General features: G+C 45.2%; 3 protein-coding genes and 1 long non-coding RNA gene across 7 annotated transcripts; 2 read left to right on the top strand and 2 right to left on the bottom strand.

Moving 5' to 3' along the window:
• Positions 1 to 343: 343 nt before the first annotated feature.
• Positions 344 to 5,268, bottom strand: LOC103160893. Its single transcript, XR_003487419.2, has 3 exons — positions 4,414 to 5,268; positions 3,814 to 3,953; positions 344 to 689 (listed from the first exon to the last, which is right to left on the bottom strand). It is a non-coding gene; the product is annotated as an uncharacterized LOC103160893 (long non-coding RNA).
• On the top strand, positions 5,252 to 17,475 carry Becn1 (beclin 1). Of its 4 annotated transcripts, none has more exons than XM_027428065.2 (12): positions 5,252 to 5,406; positions 5,678 to 5,806; positions 6,814 to 6,881; positions 10,204 to 10,262; positions 10,894 to 10,984; positions 11,080 to 11,216; positions 11,354 to 11,548; positions 12,530 to 12,676; positions 14,327 to 14,476; positions 15,208 to 15,268; positions 15,761 to 15,903; positions 16,740 to 17,475. In XM_027428065.2, the coding sequence occupies exons 2-12, from the start codon at positions 5,680 to 5,682 to the stop codon at positions 16,906 to 16,908; spliced, it is 1,347 nt and encodes a 448-aa protein (XP_027283866.1). In that variant the 5' UTR covers positions 5,252 to 5,406; positions 5,678 to 5,679; the 3' UTR covers positions 16,909 to 17,475. The 4 variants fall into 4 exon arrangements, with proteins under 4 accessions (XP_027283866.1, XP_035304112.1, XP_027283868.1 ...); XM_035448221.1 differs by having other exon boundaries at positions 15,169 to 15,268; XM_035448222.1 differs by having other exon boundaries at positions 5,390 to 5,532; positions 15,169 to 15,268.
• Cntd1 (cyclin N-terminal domain containing 1) lies at positions 17,002 to 25,814 on the bottom strand. Its single transcript, XM_027428072.2, has 7 exons — positions 25,294 to 25,814; positions 21,789 to 21,864; positions 21,380 to 21,548; positions 20,351 to 20,513; positions 19,491 to 19,635; positions 18,784 to 18,880; positions 17,002 to 18,318 (listed from the first exon to the last, which is right to left on the bottom strand). The coding sequence occupies exons 1-7, from the start codon at positions 25,460 to 25,462 to the stop codon at positions 18,151 to 18,153; spliced, it is 987 nt and encodes a 328-aa protein (XP_027283873.1). The 5' UTR covers positions 25,463 to 25,814; the 3' UTR covers positions 17,002 to 18,150.
• Positions 25,815 to 26,799, top strand: LOC100761465 (cytochrome c oxidase assembly factor 3 homolog, mitochondrial). The gene is made up of 2 exons (XM_027428085.2): positions 25,815 to 26,060; positions 26,320 to 26,799. The coding sequence occupies exons 1-2, from the start codon at positions 25,847 to 25,849 to the stop codon at positions 26,430 to 26,432; spliced, it is 327 nt and encodes a 108-aa protein (XP_027283886.1). The 5' UTR covers positions 25,815 to 25,846; the 3' UTR covers positions 26,433 to 26,799.
• The last annotated feature ends 57 nt before the right edge of the window (positions 26,800 to 26,856 follow it).

Genomic DNA, 26,856 nt, shown 5'->3' with positions numbered 1-26,856 from the left:
ATCACAGGGCAGAGTCGAAAGCTTGATGCAAACAGCACAAGGCTTTATTATAGTTGTTTAATGAGCTAACCCCATGTTAGCTCGGGCCTTCCATCCATCCACCATGGCGGATGGCTAGGAAAGACAACTTGAACCGGCTGCATAGAGATCTTATAGGGCAGCATAAGGGGAGTGTCTAGGGGTACGCACAGGCTCAGGATTGGTGTGCCTCCAGGCTTGGAGGGTTTTCCCTGTGTTGATTGGTTAACTGGTTGTTATGGCCCATAGGCCCTCCCAGGGTGGTTGCTGAGCGCTTGCCCGTAAAGCATACCCAGAGTCGTAAAGCATAGCACCACCACCTAACTTCTGATTGGTTCCTTGCCACGAGGCAGGCATCTGACTTCCTAGTGATTAAGACAAGGTCAGACAAGCACATGTTCGGCTGTTATGGCTGCCGAAATGGGGAGCTGGTCCCTTCAGTAGAACACAGCAGTCAAGCCAAAGGTGTCCACAATTTGCACAGAACCTGGAAGGCACTAGCCTGGGGCTCTGAGCAGGCATTTCAGGCCTGTCAGCCGGAGGTGGGTGAAACCACTTGTCCAATTGACTATTTTTCTTGGGACATTGTCTCTTGATGATCCATTATTTTTCTTCAGAAGTTTCACTTGCCCAGGGGTCTCTAGATTCCTTACTTGGATGTTTTCATTCTCCTGGAAAGATAAAAGCAAAAGCCTGCTCCAACCCAAAATCTGGGGGATTCCTTTTCTAGTAGGTTATATCTTTCCTAGGGCATAATGTTTTTTTTTTTTTTTTTGGCAACAGAAAAAGTATTATCTTTCAATTTAAAAATTCTTTTGAAATTTTGAAACTAAATATACCTTAGTTATGTGTAGATAAGTATACCTATACTCCCCTTTCTCTTTATATATAAATTCAAGGTTTAAGTGTATTTATTTTTAGATCACAAAGGGCATTCACTTTGAATTTCAGTCTGTCTTTTGGAAGTGGCTTTTAAATTTAAATCACTGTAATTCTTATTTGCCTGCCTCTCCTTTCCAACTGTTGGGATTAAAGGTGTATGCCTTCCCAGTGCTGGGGTCAAGGTGTGAACCACCGCCTGGCTATGGATTCCTTATAATAGTTATTCTCATAGGGTTTCCCATTTCCCCTTATTTTTAGTTTTAGGGGTAAACTTTCCATTTTTTTAAATGTGTAATCTATCATTCTTGCTGATTTGTTATTGATTTATTCCCTGGAAAAAATTTGAATATTCTAGTCTTTATTAAACATGATGCCAATTTGTTGACTACTTCATTATTTTCAGACATTTTGTATGAAATACATAAAATTTGATGTCTTTGCTAAATTTTGCTAGGTTTTGCCATTTCCATTCATGATCAGATATCTTTGCCAGTTATCTGCCAGTAAGAATTTTCCATTTTGATGACCATATAGCTATACATTGCACCCGCACTGTGAATTGGAGCAGATAGAGATTTTCTCTTGGCTTTCCTAGTTGTTTATCTTGTAGCTAATAGTGCTGTGCTGATTCTGTGGTTCCTTCCTCAGTATTGGCCGTTCCTACACCCCCAACCCCAACCCCCAGCTCAAATATTTTATCTTGTCTCCAAATCACCTCAACTTTTAGAGATTTAGAAAACAAGTTTGAACTGTAGTAAACTTTTGAGTTCACTTAAAACATTTTAAATCTCTTATCTGTGTTTTTAATGCCAAACAATAAAAATATCCTTTTTATTTAAGAAGAAAACCCAAAAGCTGATGTCCAAAATGGTGTGGACCACATGGCAATCTACACTCTAACATGGAATTAAAACATGTGGTTTAAGAGAACACATTTTTCATTTCATGCCAGTAAGGTAAGTGTGGCTTTGGTAAATTATCTTTGAAAAAATATTATAATTTTTTACTTTCATTTTTTTTCATGCCTGATCAAAAAATGAAAGACATTTGTTAGTCTTTAGAAATTAGTTTGGACTGAATGACCAAGCTGTTTGATGAACTATCATCTCAAGCTGGATGGTGGTGGAGCATGCCTTTAGACCCAACAAGTGGGAGGTAGAGGCAGGTGGATCTCTATGAGTTCAAGGTCAGCCTGGTGCCTGGTCTATACAGCAAGTTCCAGGACATGCTCCAAAGCCACAGAGGAACCCTGTCTCAAAGAACTAAAAAAAAAAAAAAAAAAAAAAAAAGTATGCTAGGGCTGAGCCCCACCACACCACAACTAGAAACAGGTTTTTCCAGTAAATAATGCAATTTTGGGGTTCACAGTGTGATCAAATATCCTGCAACATGGGAGGACTCAGCCCATTGTGGTTGGGGCTACTCTTGGGGTGGTAGCCCTGGGTTCTATGAGAGCAGGTTGAGAAAGCCAGTAAGCAGCACTCCTGCCCCCAGGTTCCTGACTTGTTTGTGTTCCTGATCCCACTGTTTTTGATGATCTTATATGGAACTGTGAGTGAAATAAACCATTTCCTCTTCAAGTCATGGTGCTTCATCACTGCAATAGTAACCTTAACTAAAATAACACACACATGCCAGGCGTTGGTGGCGCAGGCCTTTAGTCCCAACATTTGGGAGGCAGAGGCAGGCAGATCTCTGTGAGTTCGAGACCAGGCTGGTCTACAAATGGAGCCTGTCCTGGATCTAGCTCTTTGTAGACCAGCCTGGTCTCGAACTCACAGAGATCCTGTAAACATCTTTTAATATACTAAGTACAGCTGTAATTTATGTAATAAACTTGGGAGAGACTGAGATAGGGGATGGTAAGTCCAAGGTTATCCTGAACTACATAGCAAGTCCCAGACTATCCTTGGAAACGACTGTATCTATTAAAGCTAAATATACATATCTATGGCCCAGAAATCTCTGTTCTAGGAACATACTCCCAAAATATACTCACCCAAAGACACAAACAAGAATGTTCATAGCAAAGCTATTTACAATAGCCCTAACTGTTACAATAAAGTGCATGGGGCTTGGAGCATTCCATGGTGGACGAGGGACAAACATGCCAGGCAGACAGCTTAGTGAGAAGTTTTATTAGAAAGGGAAGGGAGGGGGAAGGAAAGGGAAACGAGGTAAAGAGACACAGAGACAGAGAGAGGAACAGCAGGAAAGAGCAGAAGTGGGTGAGGGTGTTTCTTTTAAAGGGTCCTTTGCACCTGCATGCAGACTATGTAGTGACGTGGCAGCCACGGAACCCTGGGCTGTCCAGGGTACTGCCTGAGTGCATTCGGCCAGGTGACAGGGGCAGGCCAGCATAATGCCTGAATCCTTAAGCTAAGGAGAAGCTACCAAATGCCCTTCAATGGAGGATGGATAAACACATTTGGAGAGCACAGGATAGGGTCTTGATATAGCGCAGGCTATCTGGAATTCATGAGGCTCCTGCCTCTGCATCCCAAGTCTCTCCCTCCTTGTAGTCCATCTTTAAGTAGATAGTATTTTGGTTTTTTGTTTGTTTGTTCATTTGTTTCTGAGACAGATCTTGTTGAGTAGTCTGGAGTAACCTAGAGCTTGCTATGTAGCCCAGGCTGGCCTGAGACTTAGAGCACTCCTTCTGCTTTTGCCCCTCAGGTTCAGGGATTCTAAACGTGTGCCAAAATGTCCTATCTCTTCCCTTCACGCTAGTTAGATGGTCTCCCAGGCAACAGAGCCCCCCTGACTGTCTCTGTGGACACTGTTCCACTTGCCCCTCCCTCCACTTATTCCCATCACGTCTTATTTTATATACCCAATACTTGGTCTATCCATTTGCTAGGACTGCTGCACCAAGTACCACCAGCCAGATAGCCTAGAAAGACAGAAACTTACTGTCTCATACTTGTGGTGGCCATAAGTCCAAAACAAGGGTTCCAGCAGGATCAGTGCTCCCTCTGAAGGCTGAAGGGAAACATCTAGCTTCGGAGAACTTCCATATTGGATTAGGGATTGTGTTAGTCAGTGTCCGGTTGCTGTGAAGAGACACCATGACCACAGCAATTCACATAAAATAAATCATTTCAGGGGGACTGGCTCACCGTTTCAGAGGTTTAGTCCACTGTCCTCATGGTGGAGAGTATGGCAGCATGCAGGCAGACACGGCGCTGGAGAAGTAGCTGAGAGTTCCACATCTGGATCCCAAGGCAGCAGGAAGAGGGAGATACTGGGACTGACTTGGGCTTTTGAAACATCAAAGCCTAGCCCTAGTGGCACACCTACTCCATCAAAGCCACACCTCCTAATCCTTCTCAAGTAGTGCCACTCCCTAATGACTAAGCATTCAAATATATGAGCCTCTGGGGGCCATTCTTGTTCAACCACTACAGGGCTCAACCTGATGCACTCACTAAAACTCAATCCAGTGCACAGATATGATTTCCAAACCACATTCAGTGTCTTCTAGGCAGAGAACATTCAACCTGTTATACCTACCATTGTCTGAAGTGATCTTGCTTATACGTGTATTGTCCAGTCTCCCCCTCTAAAATGTAAATTATTAGAGCAGTTTACTACTGGGTCCTCCCAGATCTAAAATAGTGATGGGCACATACTAGGTCTTCAAGAAACACCAGTTGAGGCTAGGTGGTGGCGGTGCACTGCCTCTGCCTCCGAGTGCTGCAATTAAAGGCATGCACCACCACCTCCCGGCTTCCTGTGTATTTTTAAACTCTGTTCTCGTTCATTGACTCATCTATTCCTGCACCAATTCAAAAATGAGTGTGAGTACATGTGTCTCTGTAGAGGATAGGAGGGTCTTATGGGGTCTACCAATGGGCCACATCTCAGTTCCTGCCCCCAAATAATTTAGCTTTAAAGTTATATAAGACGTCCCCAAATCTGAAAGTGCTGAACATTTCCTAATTAATAATTATTAAAAAGAAAAACCCACTTGCAAGCCGGGCGGTGGTGGTACATGCCTTCAATCCCAGCACTGGGGAGGCAGAAGCAGGTGGGTGTCTGTAAATTCGAGGCCAGCCTGGTCTACAGAGTTAGTTCCAGGGCAGCCAGAGTTGTTACACAGAGAAACCCTATCTCGGAAAACAAACAAACAAAAGAGACACTTTAAAGACTGACACCGAAGGAATAATAGAAGTGGCTCCACTTGGAAGTAACAGATGTAAATCCCCATCCCTCCCCTCTAAAACAGAAGAGACCATGGGCTTCAGCGCCCCAGCCGGCGCATGCTGCGCTTCCCGGCTCAGCCGCTGGAGGGCGCGCCGAGCCGGGTAAGCAGGAATCTGGTCCTTGCGTCAGCAGCCGTCAAAACGTCACGTCTGGTCCCGGGCGGAAGTCTTCAGCTAGCCGACCGGGAAGTAGCTGAAGACCGGGCGATGGGAACTCTGGAGGTGTTGCTCCGGGGCGGAATCGAGGCCACCGTGCCTCCGCGGTAGAGCGAGCCTGGGCGCCAGGCTCTGGGGTCCTGAGGTGAAGAGCTCCGGGGAGTGAAAGGAGACCTTAGAAAGAGGCCTAGGAGCCCTGACAGCCACTTGAATGGCCCCTTCCCCCGCCCGGGAGTCCTAACCGCCTTAGCCTGCCGCTGCCCGGAAGCAGGTCCTCTGGGTGTCCCCCTCCCGAGAGGGAAAGGCGCGGACCGGGGTTTTCCTCTCCGCCTCCACCACCAGGGCAGCGGGTGGCCTCGGGCCCGAGGTTCAGGGGCGCCGATACTTGTTAACGTCGTCTTTCTCCGCTGCCGCAGGCATGGAGGGGTCTAAGGCGTCCAGCAGCACCATGCAGGTGAGCTTCGTGTGCCAGCGCTGCAGCCAGCCTCTCAAGCTGGACACGAGCTTCAAGATCCTGGACCGGGTCACCATCCAGGAACTTACAGGTCAGCAGGACCGGCGGGAAGAGGGTGGGCAAGAGAGCAGGAACTTCAGAGACGTTGGTCTTGCGGCGGCAGTCTCTGGTTTCTGGTGTCCTCATCAGGGATCTAAAGTTCTGACATTGTCTCCAGAGTGGAGGAATATCCACATATAACAAACAGAATTTCTTGGAGGACTTACAGGGTGCCAGGTACATTCATTCCACTTATTGTTTCAGTTAGTCCCTGTAACAATCCCCGTAGAAACCAGGCGTGGCGGCTCACATCCACCATTGCCACGATCAAGGGGCTGAAGCGGGTGCTGCCTCAAGTTCCAGGACAGCTTGGGCTACAAAATGAGGCCCTGTTTCCAAACATAAAAAGAACAGAGAAGTGCCATGGTTGCATCTTTTTACAAGTGAAGAACTCAGGTTTAGAGAGGTCATGTGGCTTGAACTTTCCTGAGGCCCACCTAAGTGTAGGCGAGTCTTAAAAAGCCCTAGGAAGTGAGAGCGGGCCTGGCTGTGGTGGCACTCTAATCCCAACACTGGGGAGGCAGAGCCAGATGAATCTCTGTTAGTTCGAGGCCAGGAGATAGTACCAGGACAGCTAGGGCTGTCTCGGCGGGGGTGGGGAGGGGTGAGAGAGGTGAATAGAGAGTTTAAACAAGCTCGGGACCTGGTATTAGTATCTCTATATGTTTGTTTATTTTTCTTCATTGTTACTATTATTTACGTGTATGGGAGTTTTGCTTACATGTATATCTCTCCATCACATGAATACCTGATGGCTGAAGAGGCCATTATTTTTATTTGTTATTTTTAGACAGTCTCACTGTGTAGCCATTGGCTGGCTTCAAACTCATACTGTCTTGCCTCTGCCTCCTGAGTTACACAGCAAGACCCTGTCTAGAAAGTGAGACTGTGGTAGGGTTGGGGCTGGTCATGAGGCTATTTTGGGTTCTTTTCCCAGGCTGTGGGAAGCTCTCCTGCATTGATAAGACTGTTCTGACTCAGGATTTTCCTTGCCCTTAGCTCCATTACTTACCACAGCCCAGGCGAAACCAGGAGAGACCCAGGAGGAAGAGGCTCACTCGGGAGAGGTAAAAGAAGCACCCTCTCCCCATCCTCCTCACAATATGCTATATGGGAGGCTGACATGGAAACACCAGAGTATAGACTGGGACTTCTGCAGAATATTTGGGGCCCACAGACTTTGGGGGTTAATAATAAAGAGTGGTTAATAAGAGATATTCCAGCCAGACAGTGTTGCCCACCTGTAATCCTAGCACTTGGGAGGCTGAGGCCCTGAGGGTCACAGATTTGAGGCCAGCCTGGGCTCTAAGGTGATTTTCAAACCAGCCTGAGATATGTATATCAAAAAGAAAACAAAACTAGGGGCTGGGAAAGTCGTTCAGTTAGTACAGAGCTGGCCTGCCACACATTAAGCCCTGTTTTTCGGTCCCCAGTATCACATTAAAGTGGGCCTGGAGGCAGAAGGATCAGCATTTCAAGTTCTTTTTTGTGTTTATAGCAGGTTTGATCCCAAGACCCTACCTCTAAAAACAAACAAGAAAAAGAAAGAAAGTTGAGGACTGAGGTTATAGCTGTGGGATGTGCTTGCCCAGCAGGTGCAAGTTCCTAGATTCAATTCCCAGCACTGCAGAAGAAGAAAAAAGAAAGTTGCTCATGGTCAGTCCCATTGTAGATCATTGGAGGTACCAAAGTGTACCCCAAGGGACAGGGTTACTGAATTAAAAAATAGAATTATAGCCGGGCAGTGGTGGTGCATGCCTTTAATCTCAGCTCTCTGGAGGCAGAGGCAGGCGGATCTCTTTGAGTCCAGCCTGGTCTCCAGAGCAAGTTCTAGGACAGCCAGGGCTATATGAAGAAACCCTGTCTTGGGAATAAAAAAAAGGGGGGCGGTTTATAAGGCCAGCAAGATGGTTCAGTGGGTAGAGGTGCTTGTCACCACTCATCCTGACCACCTGAGTTTGGGCATGCACACACACACATACACCAGTAAATAAATAAATATGTTTAAAATGGGCTAAGAAATATAAGTATAGACCAGCATAGTGGCTTATGCCTGCAATTCCAGGTACTTGGAATGCTAAAGCAGAAAGACTGTAGTAAATTTCCAGGCAACCTAGACTCAGAGCCTAACCATCTAACTTCAAACCCTGGAAGCCACACAGTGGAAAGACAGATGACTCCTACAAGTTGTCTTTTGCACTGTGTCGTGTGCGTAAATCTACACATAGATAAGTGAATGTAATTTTGGAAAGTAAATACCTATGGTCAGAAATGGGATGGCCTGTGGATTCAGGATGCTCCAGGGCATTCTTGGTTCCTGTCTTTTATTCTCTATAGTTATTGTCTCCATTCCTCTCCATTCACAGGAGTATCTTGTTTAGACAGTGGGTTGTATATGTATCATAGATGTAACAGATCAATAGTTTTAGGATATATGTCATTTTAAAATTTTAATGCTGTCAGTGATCAAGCTGGAGTGTAGTTCAGTGATAGAGCTGAGGCCTTGCTTTGCAGGGGCAAGGCCCTGGGTTCCGTCTCCAGCACTGCACAGTGATGATAATAAAACAATGATAGCAATAATAGTAATGATAGAGGCAGTTTTATCATTAAAGATGGGTGTTCTAAGTGGCCTTTCTTTTGCAGGGAGTAGAATTGTTTAAGTAGAAGGTATTTATTTGGGAGCGGATCCCGGGGACTCTAGTAGGAAGCAGAAGGGAGATGGAAGGGAAAGAAGCCTAGGAAGGAGACGTGGTTGGACACCAGTGGGCACCTAGAGTGCCATTCTGGGGAGCAGCACCTGGTAGAGGGTGTTGGCATCACCCCTGAGATTTATCTTCCAGAATAACAAGGGAGTATTTATCCACCTGGCCATCTGTCATTGGGAAAGCAAACCTGAAGTGGATTGGGAGTTGTTAATTCTGGCCACAGGCTCTGCAGGCAGTGTAGGATGCAGGAGCAGGGGCAACCTGCAAAGAAACAAAAGAAAGAGGCAGGAGCTGAAGCCAGAGATATCATAAAGTGTTGAACACAGAAAAAAAGTTATAGAAATGTTGACAATAGGAATGCAGTTCTGTTCCTGGCAAGCCCACTGCTTTCTTTAAAGTGCACCAAATAATTTTTTTTCTTTCTAAAAAGAAAAAATACATACAAGAAAGGAAGGAAAAAAAAACATAAGAAGTGGTGTGCTTCATTGCAGTCTCTTCTGCCTTTTTCCTTGTACTATGCTTTAGGATGTTTGCTTCTCTAACTGGTAAGTGTTAAGAAAATTCAGATTTCACCACAAATAAAGTATAGTATCCTTAGGAAATGCTGTTTCCCACCAAAGAATGCCATCATCAGATTATACTTGAAGTTGTCTGCTGTGGACCTTTCTTAGTTCACATTTACAGAGACTGTGTTTGAGCTCGGTGGTGCCTTTAATCTCAGCACTTAGGAGGCAGAGACAGGTGGGTCTCTGTGAGTTTGAGGCCAGCCTGGTTTACAGAGTGAGTTCCAGGATAGGCTCCAAAGCTACAGAGAAACCCTGCCTCAAGAAACCAAGTCTCCCCCCCCCAAGAAAAAAAAGAAGAAAAAGAAAGACAAACAAATAATAAAACCCCGCCGGGTGTTAGTGGCGCACGCCTTTAATCCCAGCACTCGGGAGGCAGAGGCAGGCGGATCTCTGTGAGTTCGAGGCCAGCCTGGTCTCCAGAGCGAGTGCTAGGATAGGCTCCAAAGCTACACAGAGAAACCCTGTCCCAAAAAACCAAAAAAAAAAAAAAAAAAACCTGTCTGGGTCTCCACCTCATTTAAAACTGTCTTTAGCCTAGACCCTATCCTGGAGCTTGCAGATTAGGCTGGCTGGCCACTTAAACCTGGGAGGGTAGGAAGATCTCCCAGTTTTGCAATTACGGTGTACACCACCTGCTTACCCTTGGTTTGTTTTTCTTTTTGGTTTTTGTTTTGTTTGTTTGTGGGGCTTTTTTTTTTTTTTTTTTTTTTTTTTTTTTTTTTTTTTGTCATTTTGGTTTGGTCTTGTTTGTTTCAGAGACTGGGTCTCTATATCGCCCTGGCTCTTGTGCTGTATAGACAAGGTTGGGCTTAAACTCACAGAGACCTGCCTGTCTCTGCCTCTCAGAGTGTTGGAATCAAAGGCATGTGCCATCATGCCCCATTTATTTGTTTGTTCAGCTGTGAGGATCTGAACCTGGGCCCTCCTCCTTGAATAGAAAGAATGGTATTTACTTAGCCATCTCCCAGCCCAGGCACTACCCACTTCTTAAGTTTCTCTGGTTTATCAAGTTTTGTGGTTATCAATCTAGGCTAAGGTCAAGTAGTTCTCAGGCCCTGGGGGAAATAGATTCCACTCTAAGTTGCCAGAATTCTAATGCTCTCTCATGTCTTTCTCAGGAGCCGTTTATTGAAACTCGCCAGGATGGTGTCTCTCGAAGATTCATCCCCCCAGCCAGGTGCTTAGTATTCCTCAGTCCCCTGTTTCTTGCCAACGGCCAAGGGAAATTTAATTAAACCTAGGAATTAAGACTTGGGAGCAGGTGATGTAGATGAATTATCATCTAGCCCTTTTGGCCCTTGTAGGAGAGATATGTTCCCTTATGCATGACCATCACCCTTGTCCCCCCTCCCCCACCCCATAGCCATTCCATAGTGAGAAAGGTTAGTACCTCTGGTGTTAAGAAGTGAGGGGTGTTGAGGGAGTAGTTGAGATGGGTTCTTGAGAAGTTTTTTAGTCGTACTTGTTAAATGTTTAGGTTCTTAATTCTCATCACTGTAGCAGGTAAAAAGTTGCTGTCAAGAAGTGTAATATTAAAAACATGGTCTTTCTTGATTCTCCTTCCTTTTTGCTGTAAACATACATATCAATTTTTGATGTCCCCTCCCTCCTCAGTCCCTCCAGGCTAACCACCTGTCCTGTGGAAGACCAGCATGGCCTTCCCTTGGGAGATAGGTACCCTGGGAGGTCCAGGAGGCTAGGAGTGGGGATGAACCTTGAGGCCTCTCAGCCAGTTCTCTGGCAGTGCAGTAGGTGGAGGAGGCCTCTCTGCTCCCTCATGTGGCCCATGGGCGGGGGGCTGTCTGCAGGATGATGTCTACAGAGAGTGCTAATAGCTTCACTCTGATCGGGGAGGCATCTGATGGTGGCACCATGGAGAATCTCAGCCGAAGACTCAAGGCAAGTCTGCCTGATTTCACTGTCAAGAATTTTGAGTAGTTGTTACAGGGTAGATAGCCCAGAGAGACCCTATCCTGACTGTCCTGTGCTTCCAGGTCACTGGAGACCTTTTTGACATCATGTCGGGTCAGACTGATGTAGATCACCCACTGTGTGAGGAATGCACAGATACTCTGTTAGACCAGCTGGACACTCAGCTCAATGTCACTGAAAACGAATGTCAGAACTACAAGTAAGTTCCCCCCGGGCCAGGGTCTGGGCCTGGAAGACTGCTTGTCCCTTAGGACTCAGGAGCACTGCTCCCCTCAGGCTTGTGGGACAACAGGTGCTCTCTAGTCAACAGACTGTGTGTGTATGTGTCCTTGGCAGACGCTGTTTGGAAATCCTAGAGCAAATGAATGAGGATGACAGTGAACAGCTACAGAGGGAGCTGAAAGAGCTGGCCTTAGAGGAGGAGAGGCTGATCCAGGAGCTAGAAGATGTGGAAAAAAACCGCAAGGTAGTGGCAGAAAACCTGGAGAAGGTCCAGGCTGAGGCGGAGAGACTGGATCAGGAGGAAGCTCAGTGAGTGCTTGCCCTGCTCTTCTGCCTTCCTGCCTTAGCACCAGGAGAGGGAGTGCTTTCCAGCTGAACATGCCTGATTAGGTCAGCGTCAGTCAGCATGGTGTCTGCTCCAAACCCTGCATGTTGTTTCTGGGCTTGTTTCCAGGAGTGTCGGGAGGGCCATGGACGAAGACTTGACATGATAAGTGAAGAAAGAATGTTGCTAGTTAAGTAGAGAGATGGCACCAGGGCTCTGAAAACATCACTTTGGGTCAGTTAAGTGGTTCAGTGGGTTAAAGCGCCTTTGGTCAAGCCTGATGACCCAAGTTCAATCCCTGAGACCCACATGGTGGAGGGAGAGAATCAACTCCTGCCCACACACAAATAAATGTAATGAGAGACCTACTCTTTTTGTTTTTTTCAAGACAGGGTTTCTCTGAGTAGCTTTGGCCATCCTGGAACTCACTCTGTAGACCAGGCTGGCCTCAAACTCACAGATCTGCCTGCCTCTGCCTCCTGAGTGCTGGGATTAAAGGTGTTCGCCACCACACCTGGCTAAGAGACCCACTCTTAATTATTTCACTTCTGAAAAAAATCAAAAACAGGAATTTTTTGTCATAGTTCATAAGAGTTCTATATTTTTAAATATGGTCATTTGGAATTTGAGACTTTCCTTTTGTTTTTTCAAGAGACAGTTTGTCTTTGAAATAGTCCTGGCTGTCCTGAAACTTGCTCTGTAGACCATACTGGCCTCAAACTCACAGGGATCACCCTGCCTCTGCCTCCTGAGTGCTGGGGTTAAAGGCATGTGCTACTGCTGCCCGGCAATTGGAGACATTTTTATACCTTGTAGGCAAAACATTCCTCTGAGAGGACTCAATGCCATGTGATTAGCAATGGAATTAGCTCCAACTATACTAGCGTAAGCCCTTCAGGAAAATGATGAGAAAGAAACTGTAGCCTCTGTGGTCAGCCTCTTATGGTCCCCTTGGCTGCTCACAGGTACCAGCGGGAATACAGTGAATTTAAAAGACAGCAGCTGGAGCTGGACGATGAGCTGAAGAGCGTAGAAAACCAGATGCGGTATGCCCAGATGCAGCTGGACAAACTGAAGAAAACCAACGTCTTTAATGCAACCTTCCACATCTGGTAATGAGTGCTGGGGAGGCACACGAGGGAAGTACTCCCCATAGAAGAGGAACTGTAGATCATCTTCACCTAAGCCAGGGTTATGTCATTCCTTGTAATGGGACAGGTATAATGTGAGGTGTATATGTGAGCACACTTGAGTGCGCACAAGTAAGGTTCTAGAGTGGTTAGCTGGGCAGTGGTAGTTCACAACTTTAACCCCAGCACTTGGGAAGCAGAGGCAGGCGGGTCTCTGTGAATTTGAGGCAAGCCTGGTCTACAGAGTGAGTTTCAGGATAGCTAGGGCTACCAGAGAAACTCCATCTTAGAAAAAACCAAAACAAAAACCAACAGGAGTTTGATGATGTCTGACCACAACATCCTGCTGCCTAGTGCTGCTTTTATAATATTTTTTATTATGTTCATGTAACTAGGTGCTTGCCTACATGTATGTCATTGCACCACATGTGTGCCTAGTGCCCACAGAGGCCAGATGAGGTTGTCTGGAGTAGCAGAAATTTGTGAGCCGCAGTGTAGGTGTAGGAAATCAAATCTGGGTCCTGTGGAAGAGCAGCCAGTGGCCCTAACAGCTGAGCCATCCCCAGCCCTGGTGCTGATTCATTAATCAGGCTCGTTTGTGTATTTATTAGTACATTAGTAACTGTGTGGAGAGCACTGTGCTAAGCACCAGGAGTGTCACAGCAAACAATATACAGTATACCAGTTACTTATTACCTAGAAGGAATGCATAAATAATAGGACAGTATGACAATGGGCCCCGGGTGCTGTGAGAACATGAAAGAGTACCTTCCCAGTTTGGGGAAGCTGCATGGAATATTTCACCTGGAGAAGGCTGATATGGCTGAGGGGCAAAATGGATGTCTACAGAGGAGGATTTGTTCTGGCAAAGAGAACAGGACAGGAGCAAGGGAGTGGCAAATTGAAAGAACCAAAAGCGTCTCAATATGACCGAAGGCTGAGTGTAAGGGGGCAAGTGCCCAGATAGGAAACTGGAGAATTACCACTGTTAAGTCATTTGGAATCATCCCAAAGGCAGAGGGAAGTGACATAAGTGCATTTGCGTCTGTTGTTGCTGGGACTCTAAACTGGAAAAGAGGAGCAGCCTTGAGATGGAGGAAAATAGTCATTTAAGACAAGTAGGAGGGGCTAGAGAGATGGCTCAGCTGCGGTTAAGAGCACTTGTTGTGTGCTCTTGCAGAGAACTTGTTCAGTTTCTAGCACCCACCTGATGGTTAACAACCATCTGTAACCCCAATTTCAGGGAAGCCAAAAGGCATGCATTGGTGCAAATTCATACACGCAAGCAAAACATTCATGCACATAAAGTAAAAGTAAGTAGATCTAAAGAGAGAGGTGAGAGGCAGACTCAGTGGAGCCTGATGGGTTTGTTTGGCTTTGGTTTTTGGGTTTTGTTTGTTTGTTTTGTTTGGGAGGAGGGGCATGAGAATATTCAGTGACTCTCAGTTCTGCTTGGACATGGAAACAGCAGTGGGAGAGGTGATGCCTTAGGTTTGGGGCAGCCAGGGGAGTTAGATATGTGCATCTGAAGGTAAGGAAAGGGATTTATGCTAGGTTTTGGGTGACAACGGGAAATCTCAAAAGTTTTATGTTCTCTATTTCTCCCCTGCCCCTTTCTGCCCTTCTCTGTAGGCACAGTGGACAATTTGGCACAATCAATAACTTCAGATTAGGTCGCTTGCCCAGTGTTCCTGTGGAATGGAACGAAATCAATGCTGCTTGGGGCCAGACAGTATTGCTGCTCCATGCCCTAGCCAATAAGATGGGTCTGAAATTTCAGAGGTGAGAAAAATGCAGCTCTTTGATAGCACCTTGGGTGAGGGGTGTCTTTGATGTGCTCTGTCTGTACCGCATGGTGCTGTCCCACAATGGCAAGAACCCTTGAATTTCCTGTGGGTGAACTGCTTTCCCTTCATCTCAGGGCTCTTGCCTGTGATGTCATGGAACAGTCATCAAACTGCATGACTCCAGCAGCAGTCCCAAAAGTCTCCAGAACCTCATTTTTCCCTACCAAAGTTTCAGTGTTGCTTTTAAAAACCCACCAGGGTGTCCAGAGTTTGATACTACGATGTGATATTGTGGTCTACAAATGTGTTGAGCTTCATTCATAGCTATCCTGGAACAAGGGCAGCCCATAGGCCTCAAGTTATACACACCTTCTAAACCAAAACAGCAGGCACAGTGCTGAACACCTGTAATCCTAGTACTGGGGGAAGTTGAGGCAGGAGGATCAAAAGTTCAAGGTCAACCTGGCCAACATAGGGAGACCCTGTCATTTTAAGAACAAAACAAAGCTAAAACATTAGTTTGTCAACATTAGTTGACAAACAGCTCATTAGATGAAACCTTTTTAGTAAAGTCTTTAGACATGGACTCCCAACTATAGGGAGTTGGAGGTAGGTGGGAATAATAAGTCCTTGGGTAAGATGCAGATTGAAGATTACTGGGTTGCAACTTTGCAATCATCACTGTAGGAGGAGTCCTGTAGCCATATCTCTGCATCTCCACTTTAGGTACCGACTTGTTCCCTATGGAAATCATTCATATCTGGAGTCTCTGACAGACAAATCTAAGGTACTCTGGGAGTTACAGATTTCTTGTTTGTCCTAACAAAATGGGTTCATTTGGGGGCTAGGGATGTAGCTTGGAGATAGAGCATTTGCCTAAAGTACACCAGACCTTGCACTTAAATAAATAAATAAATAAGGTTTCGTTTCTATGCCAGCTGACAGTTTTCAGTTTCTTTCTCAGACTATCTGGTAAGGAGCCAACATCTTGTTCAGACTTAGCTCTCTGGGGTTTGTAGAGAAAATTCCGGTTTGTATAACCTGTTGGGAAGGGGTCTGGGCAGATTAAGAGGAGAGCAAGCAGTTCAGTGTGGAAACATACTGAGTTGAGTAGATTTCCATTGGCAGGGAAGCTGCTGTGAGTTAGTGCTTGCTGAGGGTTACAGAAGACATGGTGAGCTAGAGGGCATGTTCTGGTGAGCGCAGACAAAGCTGGGGTGATTGGAGGGCAGGCAATGCCTGGGAACATGCCCATAGCCAGTTCTCTCTTTTTGGGCAGGAGTTGCCATTATACTGTTCTGGGGGATTGCGGTTTTTCTGGGACAACAAGTTCGACCATGCAATGGTAGCTTTTCTGGACTGTGTGCAGCAGTTCAAAGAAGAGGTGGAGAAAGGCGAGACTCGATTTTGTCTTCCATACAGGTGAGAGTTCTCCCTGTATCTTCTGAGGGCTCAGTGAACTTGTAGTAGCAGGGACAAAACTGAATTAAAGGGCCAGTGAATGGAAGCAGATCTTAGAAATGGCAAGAAAGGAAACAGTACACAATCACACAACACTGGTAGGCAAGGACTGATTGATATTGCAAGCCGAAGTGTGACCACTGGTCCCTGGAGTAAAACAATATTTATTGTCTTGGGTGATAGTGGGGATTTTCCTGGCACAGAGCTCAAGTTTTCAGCCTCATTATAGAAGGGCTTTTCCTGCAGTCTTTGGAAATATACAAGAATGTTTCTTTTAGTCTAGCAGCCCACCATAGAGACCAGTTCAAGACACTGAGTTTGAGAGACAAGTGACATGGGGTACACCTATAATTCTAGCACTCAGGAGGCTGAGGCAGGGAGGATGTATGATTTTAAAGGTCAGTCTGTGCTTCCTAGTGAAGAGAGAAGTAAAATTGAGGTTTCTCAAACCCTAATATTTTTATTTCTTTGCCTTCCTTACTGCTTCCTGAGTTGAGGGATGCCTAGGCAGACAGTGAAGAGTACTGTAGCCTTCACTCCTCCCCTGCTCCAGACTTCTCATCTGTTTGGGTGTGTGTCCTGCCCTTGTACTCTGCAATGACAATGAGGCTCTTGTGTCAGCCTTTGATTTTAGGGTTTCAAGCAAATCCAAAATCCACACTAGCAGTGGTTCTTCGCCAAGCGTTCTCTGTTAGATAAAATGACGTGAATGGTCTCATGATCAAGTCCCTGCCCATTTGCCTGAACTGACTTAACTTGGATCTGTTACTAATGAGCTCTGCTGTGTCCATCTGCAGGATGGATGTGGAGAAAGGCAAGATTGAAGACACTGGAGGCAGTGGTGGCTCCTATTCCATCAAAACCCAGTTTAACTCTGAGGAGCAATGGACGAAAGCGCTCAAGTTCATGCTGACAAATCTTAAGTGGGGCCTTGCTTGGGTGTCCTCACAGTTCTATAACAAGTGACTTGTTCCTCGAGGGATGTCGCCTTTAACATTTTACGTTTGTTTGGTTTGGAAAGATGCTTTAAATTAAATCTGGGTAATATTAAACCACATGTTTACAATACCAAAAGAGACAAAAGCCACTTTATTTTAAAATATCTTATGACAGATAGTTTCCAGAGCTACAAAACACCGTGTATAGCAAACAGCCCTTGCCATAGTTCTGACTCAGCCCCATGCTTTCCTTTCCCTTTTCCCCCTGAAAACAACTAATTTAAATTTGCTTTGTTTTTTTTTTTTAAGTTAGTTGAATTGACATTGATGTGTTTTCACTGGATTTTATCTCTCTCAACTTCCTGCACTTAAAATCTGAAACAGAAGAGTTCTGAGATGATGTTAGTGTGCACAGTGGGGTGACGTGGGAAAGGACGCCATGTCAGAAGCTGGATGTCTAACTCTTTTCTCACACAGTTCCAGCACTGAATGCCTACTCTGTTATCTGTTAGAATTACAAAAACGGTGTTTGAGACTGTTTGAGACATGGAGAGATTTAATTATTTGTAATAAAGGATTTGCTATGGTCTGTTAATTACCAAGGGGTGGATGCTAAGTTTTTCTTTAGAATTGAGTATTTTGCATTCTGGAAGAATTGAGTTCCAGTCAGTTTTGTAGAAATTCTGTTGAAACATGTTTTAGTTTAAAAAATAAAGTATAACAGTAAGCCAGGCATGATGATACTTAATCCCAGAAGGCAGAGGCAAGTGGATCTCTGAATCCAACTCAACCTGGTGTGTATAGTGAGTTGCAAGTCAGACAGGGACAAATAGTGAGAGATCCTGTCTCAAAAAAGCAAAAAACAAAACAAAACAAAGAAACAGCTGCAGGGGAGCAAGGGAAGAAAGGCTACTCCCAAGATACTCAGTCAAGGTCATTCAAAAGTCTGTTTTAAAACCCTGGGTAATACTTATCTCTATATCTGATGTTCCCTTTTAATCAGATTAAATTAGGAAAAATTAAAGGTCAAACAAAAATGAACAATGAAAATCTAACTCTCTCCAATTCTTTGATGTTTTTAGCTTGCCATAACACAAGAGGACGTGTTTATCCTCCATAACTATCTCTGATGTAGAAAAAAAGTGCCTCAAATTGGAATACAAAATACTGTTCAAAGGAAACTTGGAACTTTTGCACCCTGAATATGAAAGTAAACAAAGAGAAGGAGAATACAGTGTCAGAAGGCTGTGTGTCTGGGGTTTAGCCAGACTCATGTGTTGGAGGAAGCAGCAGTCCTCAGAGCTCTGGCTGCCTTGTGGGGAGTAGGCTGCTGTTGCCCAGGAGTGTTTGTTCCCACGCTGTGAGTCAGGATTGCATAAGAGAACTCAGCAATGCTCTCCGAGGCAATGCCGGTGATGCTCTGCAGATGCCCAACAACCTTCAGAAAGAAGACAGATTCCTGTTACTAAACAATCTCCCCATTTTAGTGAACAAACACCCAGGCACACAACATTCTCCCAAGCCTAACAAGCCTTTCACTTTTCTCAACACAAAGGGAAAATTAAACCCAGATTGTTATGTTTGTTGATGACCAAGTGTCACTGCCCTGATAGTGTTGACATGGACTCTTCCTAGTTAGGTGTTTCGCTCTGTTAAAGATAGTGGGTCACACTTCTAAAGGGAGATGAACACTGAACTTGGGCCTCTATTTCATTTCATGAAAGGAAATGGAGACACTCCCATCCTACTCTAGTTTTCCAGTCCTCCCTTCTTGACTGTTCATCCGGTTCCTGGGTCCTGGCACTTCTCTTCTGCAGGCTGTCCTCTGTGTTCCTTTAACTGACAGGGAATGCTTTCTATTAAACACATTCTGGTCATGCTGGCCCTGCTCAGTGGTGCATACCTGGCTCCAGCAATCATGGTTTTGGATGAAAGCACTTGCTGCAATGATTCCAACTGCCAACAGCATGAAGTCTTCCTTCACAGAGATAAACTTTTCCCTGAATAATTAAAACCATATTAACTTTGGAACTAGTATGAAATGTGATTCTAAATTCTAGGGTCGTAGAACTTCAAACATGAGTTGTTCATGTTGATTGTCTTGGACTTTTAGACCCAGAAAAAAGGTGGTCAGGTAATAGTTGATCTGTCCCATTGTTCCCAAGCTCAGCTGGGACTAAAACATGCACCTTCCTAACAAATGTAACTGTGAGGCTTTGCCAGTCTGACTTTACAGTAATCAAATACTTTTGTCCAAGTTACAGCCATGTGACAGGCTTTTCCCCCCTCAAGTGACTATAAAAGAATTCCAGCACTCTCAAATTTTAACTAATTGCAAAGGAAGAAGTAGAAAACAATGTTAATTGTTTGAAGTTATTTACTCTTAATAGTAAAAACCTTTAGAGTTTTCCTGATTGGGTTCAGTCATCAGCATTCGAGCCACATAATGGAATTCAATAAGAAACAACCAGTGCTGTTTCTCGGTGCTGGGTACTGAATTTACTAGGCAAGTACTCAACCACCAAGCTCCAGACCCCAAACGCCTCATATTCGAATGATCTGTCCCCTACCACGTAACCCCAGAAAGAGCCTACCCTAGAAGTTTCTTACCCTTGCAGCTGACTGGGTGTAGAATTCTCAATTGAAGCCCTCAACAGGCTCTCATAGATGGGTTCATGCAGAAGATAGACCAAGTCGAGGAGGGTCAGACAAGTTGCATGTAGTTGTGTGGCTGGGACCAAACAGCCATTGTACCCTACATGGAGTATGGGCATGAAAGACAGCATGAAGTTGTGTTTTCTAGTCATAATCTTAGGACATAAAGCTGTTATGTTGCTAACGTGCTTCATAATACACACTACTATGAAACATGTGTTAGCAGGTCAGTTTTCTTTTATTTGAGACAGTTTCCCTGTGTAGCTCTGGCAGGCTTGGAACTTTATGTACACAGGCTGGCCTCAAACTTACCTGCCTCTGCCTCCCAACTGTTGGTATTAAAGTTATGTGTCTGGCCAGGTTAATTTTGAAGGACAGATCTCCATCTGTAATACATATATATAATTACAGTAGAGTTGTTTTGTCTTATGCTTCTCCATAAACCCAGCTCTTGGATCCTGCAATAAGAAAATGCCTAATGAGCCCAGCATAGTGGTGCACACCTTTAATCCCAGCTCTTGGGAGGCCAGCCTGGTCTACAAAGAGAGTTCCAAGACAGCCAGGGCTGTTACACAAAGAAACCCTGTGTCAAAAAAGAAAAGAAGGTGCCTAATGAATCCAAATAGAAACCAGGTGCTGAGGCCTCTGAGCTGCCTTCCCTGACAAGTGCTGGGGGGGGGGGGACATCTTCAGTCATCCAGAAACATGCAGCCTTCCTATTGCTCCTCATGGCAGGTTGTGTCAACTGTCCCACATCCCTGGGCACATTTGATTTGATTTTTGTTTTGTTTTCTATGACACATTTAATAAAGTACCTAGAACTTCAAGGAGCATCTCCACATATGCCAGAGGAGTGGGCAGATTTATCTGGAAGTTCAGGGACTTCAAAACATCCAGCTCTGATTCTAGCAGTTCCTCCTTGGTGCATATATAACCAAGAGCCTGGAGGAAGTTCAGGACTGTAATGTTGCTGACTATCTGAGGGGGAAAAAAAAAGAAGAAGCAGAGAAAAGATGTCAGGATGTGGGTCATATGCCCAGCAGCAGCATCCACAAAGCATTTCAAGCCCACACTGTCTTCTCTCTGGTAACCCACTAGGTTATGCATGCAGGATTACTTGCGGTGAAACCCAGGTCCTCCCTTCTCCAAGTCTTTACACACGCCAGATTTCCCTTCCCTTATGTCTCTTCCTTTCTCCCTGCCCTCCATAATTTTGCTTCAATTTTCTTGGTAGCCACTACCAATTTCAGTAATTCATTTTCTCTAAATAAACTTCCTTGACTCCCCAAACTGACGAGCTTCCTTCTTAGCCCTTGGCTTACACTAACAGATCACCTTTTCACCTTGTTTATACCTATGCCTTTTCCCATTGGGTAAAGGATTCCTTAAGAGCACAGACAATATTTTTTACTGTGGTAGCCATGGTATCTACTGAAACATCTAGCCATAGGAGGAACTCATTAAATATTTGCTGAGTGGGAGGTATTTTACCGTACAGGCACTGGATAGTAATGTGGAAACATGGATCCTTTTTAGGTGTAATCATTTGCCTTTAATGTTGATAGCCATGTGGGTAATCAGGTACCTTATGTAAACTGTCATAAGTCCAAGGGGAGGAAAGGTGACCTGTGTGAATGATGGCATCTGTCCAGCAATTATACTTTGGGAACAGAACTTAAGGCTATTTAATAACTGCCTCTGTGTGACTGTGTGTGTTCAGGAGGTATGCCTAGGAAGCATAATTACACTCTGGAATTTCCACATGAGTGGGTTTCTCACAGCCACCTTCGAGGAGCTGCTTTCTTTCTAACACTCAGGTGCCCATGACCAACCCAGCTCCTTACTTTGTAGTGGAAAGACAGTTTGCTGGCCAGCTGAACACATGACACCAGGCGGAGGATAAACTTGTTGAAAAGCTGCTCTTTCAGAGCCCTCCAGTTCTGCAGTTCCGTCTTATTTCTCTGCTGGATTGTGGCTTGCTGACAGATGTTCTCTGCCTGCTTCACCATAAACCTGCACGGGAAGAAAAGGATGGAGAACTGCAATCACACAAGCCAGGGACTCTGTGCTGTAGACATGCTCCATTGATCCTGCTGGCTAACAGCTGCTGCCTGGGAGATCTACATTTGCAAGTCAAAGAAGGGCGAAAAGCCAGCGTCTAGGTAAGGGGCAACTAGTGCTGTGTAAAGATCTAGGCACACTGCCGGCCATTCTGGGGGGCACTAGGACAAAGGCCTTATGCACAAGCTTTACCTTTCTAGGATTTCTACGGCCTGGTAGCTCACAGATTTCTCCAGACACCATTGTTCAGACAGGAGAAACACAAACTCTGCCAAAACAGGAAAGAAGAGCTTAATTCACAAGGTGCAACCCAAGCCACTCTGTGAACTCTTGGCATTGTGCAAAAGCTGTGATGGAACTGAGAGAAGAGGGTCAGGAGGTGAGAAAGATGAGACTGCACCAACCAAAGCTGAGCTCAGTTTCCTTTGCTGCCAACAGGCAGATCAGAGGCATGGAAAAGAGGCTGACTCAGTGCCAAGGTCAAGGGCTTACCAAGCTCCCTCTGTGACCCTAGAGCCTTCCTGTGAGTCTCAAGCTGATAAAAGGTTTGGTCAATTACACACAAACATATACCAGTGGCCTAGTTGGTCTCTACTTCAAGCTGGGAACCCCTCGCTTCATGGAAGACTCTTGGGATGCATAAAAACTCCAGCCCCTTATATTCTGTTTTCAGTGGAATGTTGGCAGGAACAGAAAGGTCCCTGCTGGAGCTATGATAGTCTTTATGACACTGTTTGTTTAGTAACCACCCTCTGCAGAACTCCCATTGCTTTACAAACACAATTCACCTTGCAGCTGCTCACCACCTCTCCACCACCAGTTTGTGGTGTAAATGTCTATTGTTGCTGTGGAGTGACTTGTTTTGAAGAAGCATCCCCTAACTCAGAGAACACAGCCCAATTTAGAAAGAAAGAATCATTCAGAGGGTGGGAGGGGAAGATACTTTGGCAAAATTTTATGCTTCTGAAAGAACAGCCTCAGATAAAATTCTATTTAGCTTGCAATATTATTAGAGGGTGGAAATGAGGGTAAATGTCAGTTCTCTGTAAAGAAAACTTCAGACCTTTTATCATTGATCAGCAAAGAATTGGAGTTGGGACCCTATACTTCAGGCAGTATACACACAATCAAACTGTCATATGTCTTCCAAGAAAAATCTGACTTTCTTAGAAGAAAAACAGTTTATCAGGCATGATAGTGGATGTCTTTAATTTCAGGAGGTGGAGGGAGGCAGGAGGATCACAAGTTCAAGGGCATCTTCACTTACATAGTAAATGGAAGACCAGATTGGGCTACATGGAACCCAGTTTCAAAAAAAATTTTTCTAACCTACAAAAAAACCCAAACTATCACATGACAGTTTAGCAATATATCTAACTCAAATTACAAGTAGATTTATAAACAAAGCTTTGTTACAAAGACCACAGCCCTGCTAACAATTTCCATCGAGGGGGAGAACTGAGCACAACTATGTTACCGGCCAGACCTTTGTCCTTCTATTTGCTGGACTGTGGGCTTTATTTCCTAGTTCAGGGGATGTGTTCCCAGATTGTTGGTTTTGTTTTGGATTTGTTAGGATTACTCAGGGAGTTGTTTCTGTTTTGTTTTTTTTTTTTTGTTTTTTTGTTTTTTTTTTTTTTTAGTTTCTCGAGGACACTGAGTTTGGGTTAGGTGGGATGAACTATGGTCACACCTTGTGCTTGTCTTCACCTCCTCTACTTAACAGACCTGCTCAAATGGACTACTACATACAAGATCTTTCAGGCTCTGAGACACAGCTCCACCTTGCCATCTCATCATGGCTGAATTTCCTTAATGCTTGACTTACACCCCTGATACCTCTGCTTCATTTACTCCCTCAAGTTTCTGCAATTTGCCTTCCATTTTTCTCAGTTTGCTAAAATGATTACGACAAAAGTCAGAAAATTTTCCAAACTGTAAAATAACTCGGTCCTCGTCCGACCTTCATTTCTGTTGATACGCTGGAAACACCTGAGAATGCTGACCACACCCCTTCCCAAACCTCCTGTTGGCTTCAAAAATGTTTGGTTCTTTGCCTGTCTCCCGTTGGTTGATGGTTTTTTTTGTTGTTGTTGTTTTGCTTTATTATTATTTTACTTTTTAAACAATTTTTTAAAAGTGTGTAAAAAAAAGTGTGTGTGTGTGTGTGTGTGTATGTGTGTGTGTGTGTGTGTGTTTCTTTTAATGGCACCACTATGCCCCCAGTCTCTGAGGCTCAACCCTTTAACAGTCATCTTTACCTTCCCTATTTCTTAAATGAAAATTTGGCTTTCTAGATTTTGCCTCTGGGATGTTTTAAATACATTCTTTTTTTATTTTTTGTTTTTGTTTTTTGAGACAGGGTTTCTCTGTGTAGCTTTGGAGCCTATCCTGAACAAGCTGGCCTCGAACTCACAGAGATCCGCCTGCCTCTGCCTCCCAAGTGCTGGGATTAAAGGCGTATGCCACCAACGCCCGGCCTTAAATACATTCTTGTCACCCGTGCTATTATTATTCTGACTCTGGATGGCTCCTATAGCTCATCTCCTGCAGTCAAGTCCATCCTTTATACACACAAAATCATTTTTACCAAGGCAAAAATTACAGCCACACTGCTTCCTCATTTACATTTCAGTGTCTTCATGCTGGAGAGATGGCTCAGTGGCTAAGAGCACTGGCTGTCCTTCCAGAGGACCTGGGTTCAATCCCAGCACCCACATCAGATGGCTTACAACAGTTTCAAAGGATTAACACCCTCTTCTGGTTTCTAGCACCAAGCATACACATGGTACATATACATACATGCTGGCAAAACACACATATACAATAAATTAAATGAGAAATAAAAAAATTTAGTAACTCCCCATTTTCCTGCTAAACCAAGTATAAAGTCCTCCCCTTGACATTCATAATTCTACTTGGAATGCCTCCAAACTACTTTCCAGGTCTTAATTTCTACTGCTTTTCCACATGCTCTAGCCAACCTGGGCTACAACTGTACCCTCCACTCTCTCCCCTCTCCTGCCTTCCAAAGCTTTAGCCATGGTACCCTGCTCTGGTAGAGATGTGATTCCCTTTTTCTTCAACCAGTATGTCACCATTCATTCAAGGTGTTCTTCAAATGTCACAATCCCCTGGACCACAGCTTATCACTCCTTTAAATTCTCATAATAGCTTGTATTCTCCATGTCAACTTGTACCTACTGGTTGGTATATTTAATATCCCCACCCAAAGACTACATACAAAGTTTGAGAGCAATGACTATATTGCTGTTTCATCTTTCTGTCCCAGGCAATGTCAATAAAAAACACCCTAAGCATGTTTACAAAAAGAAGAGTAAAACTTTGCATGATGCCATATGGCTTTAAATCCCAGCACTTGGGAGCCAAAGGCAGGCATATCTTTGTGAGTTTGAGGCCAGCCTGGGCTACAGAGAGTTCCAGGCCAGGACTCTACAGTAAAACCTCGTCTCAAAAAAGAACAAGAAAAGGCACGCGCGGATTTGGGGTGGGAGTGAGGTGGGGGGGAGAGGAGGGACAGGAATCAAGAGTGAGAGCGCCGGTAACTGGTAAGCCTGGGTCATCACTTACGAGCCCCATGGCCTAGCATAAAAAAGACTACTAACAAGATAAATCCGAGTGAAAAACAAAGGTCCCGAGACCTCCATTTTTACCCCACTCCCCACTGTATCCACACCCACGATCCGGGTCTCCCTGAAGCTGCCCATCCGGCCTGCAGCCGCCTTCACTGCTCGCTCATTCTGTTGGGCCAAGTGAAGCAGAGCATTTTCGATGGTCTCTGTGGCAACCGCTCCAAACTGGAAGTCACTGGAGTTAGCTGGTCTTGGCTTCAAGGGTCCTTCCATATTCAGAGGTCTTTCTGAGCCCTGGGACAGTTCACGGGACCCAGAAACTGGCCTCCTTAGCTTATTTCCAGAATCTTCGGCCACGCCTTGGATTCTTCCTTTGCTTCCAATATGTTTGCCCTTGCCTCGAATCTGAGGAAAACCTAATTCCCACCACAGCCTCGAATTGTCAACAGTTTTTCGCGCCCCAACTGTCACGAAGCGCTCAGCCAATCAGAAAACACAACCGCTTCTCGCCTTTCCTGCCCCTCCTCTAAGGCGGAGAGACCCTGTCCCTACCCAGAAAACTCCACGAGGACTACAAATCCCAGAGTCCCTTGCGGCGGTCAAAGATTACTATTCCCGACGAGCTCCGGGCTGGGTGGTTTAAGGCGGAGCAGCAACATGGCGGCCCCGGGAGCTGGTGACCCTCTGGGTGCTAAGGATGGAAATGCCCCGTTCGCTCAGCGCATCGACCCGTCGCGGGACAAACTGACCCCTGCGCAACTGCAGTTTATGCGGCAGGTGCAACTTTCCCAGTGGCAGAAAACACTTCCACAGCGGCGGACCCGGAACATCGTGACCGGCCTGGGCATTGGGGCCCTGGTATTAGCTATCTGTATCCGTCCTGCCTGTACCACTTACGGGGTTAGGGAAAAAGGAACGAGACGTGTAGTCTTTAATGTGTGAGCAAATGGGGTTAATACCTAATCTTATATCTCCGCTGCTCTGAGTGGTTTAGTAATAACCATTGACTTAAGGGTTCAAAAGGAGCAAAAGGGTGGCACTCCAGAATCATTAATTTTGGGGTAATAACAAGGGTGGTAAGAGAAAGGAATGCCTCTATGCTTTGTGGTTTCCTGAACCCACCCTGTCAGATGGTTACACCTTCTATTCAGTGGCTCAGGAGCGTTTCCTTGATGAGCTGGAAGATGAAGCCAAAGCTGCCCGAGCCCGAGCTCTTGAGAGGGAGAGAGCGTCAGGACCTTAACTGTACCGACCACCTTCAAACTGCTGGCGCCCCTGTACATGTTAAACGGTGCCTGGTGATCTCACAGCATCACTGGCTTACAAACTTCGGACTGTGATTGAGCCCAAGAAGCCACAGACTCTGCATTTGGCCACTGCCAAAGGGGGATTGCTCATTTCACATGCAATTTGTACAGTTACTCAGCCTTCTTATTTCCTTGTTCGAGAGGTATGCGACCTTGCCTTTCCCCAAACTTTGTGGTTTACCCCTTCACCTCCCAGGGGCCCAACTGTTAAGGGGGAGGGTGTGGCGTGTCTGCAGAGTTGGAACCTAAAGTGGGAACGATAGGGTCAAGTTAAGAGTAATAAAATGAGTCATCTCTCCTGAAGCCAAGCTAGTGTGTGAGGGCCCGGGGACACATGGCACTTCACGCTGGAAAGCTCCC

This window comes from Cricetulus griseus, chromosome 7, assembly GCF_003668045.3.
Source record: "Cricetulus griseus strain 17A/GY chromosome 7, alternate assembly CriGri-PICRH-1.0, whole genome shotgun sequence".
NCBI classification, from domain to species: domain Eukaryota; kingdom Metazoa; phylum Chordata; class Mammalia; order Rodentia; family Cricetidae; genus Cricetulus; species Cricetulus griseus.
This window is presented reverse-complemented; position numbering and strand designations above follow the sequence as displayed.

What these genes read in the sequence shown, in the direction of transcription:
- Becn1 (XM_035448221.1), top strand. Translation starts at nt 5,680, where the DNA reads ATGGAGGGGTCTAAGGCGTCCAGCAGCACCATGCAGGTGAGCTTCGTG. An exon ending in CACCATCCAGGAACTTACAG is followed by an intron (nt 5,807 to 6,813) that starts GTCAGCAGGACC and finishes CCTTGCCCTTAG; the next exon opens with CTCCATTACTTACCACAGCC. An exon ending in AACGAATGTCAGAACTACAA is followed by an intron (nt 11,217 to 11,353) that starts GTAAGTTCCCCC and finishes TGTCCTTGGCAG; the next exon opens with ACGCTGTTTGGAAATCCTAG.
- LOC100761465 (XM_027428085.2), top strand. Translation starts at nt 25,847, where the DNA reads ATGGCGGCCCCGGGAGCTGGTGACCCTCTGGGTGCTAAGGATGGAAAT. An exon ending in GGCCCTGGTATTAGCTATCT is followed by an intron (nt 26,061 to 26,319) that starts GTATCCGTCCTG and finishes CCACCCTGTCAG; the next exon opens with ATGGTTACACCTTCTATTCA.
- Cntd1 (XM_027428072.2), bottom strand. Translation starts at nt 25,462, where the DNA reads ATGGAAGGACCCTTGAAGCCAAGACCAGCTAACTCCAGTGACTTCCAG. An exon ending in GATGCTCCTTGAAGTTCTAG is followed by an intron (nt 19,636 to 20,350) that starts GTACTTTATTAA and finishes TACTCCATGTAG; the next exon opens with GGTACAATGGCTGTTTGGTC. An exon ending in ACACCCAGTCAGCTGCAAGG is followed by an intron (nt 18,881 to 19,490) that starts GTAAGAAACTTC and finishes TTAATTATTCAG; the next exon opens with GGAAAAGTTTATCTCTGTGA.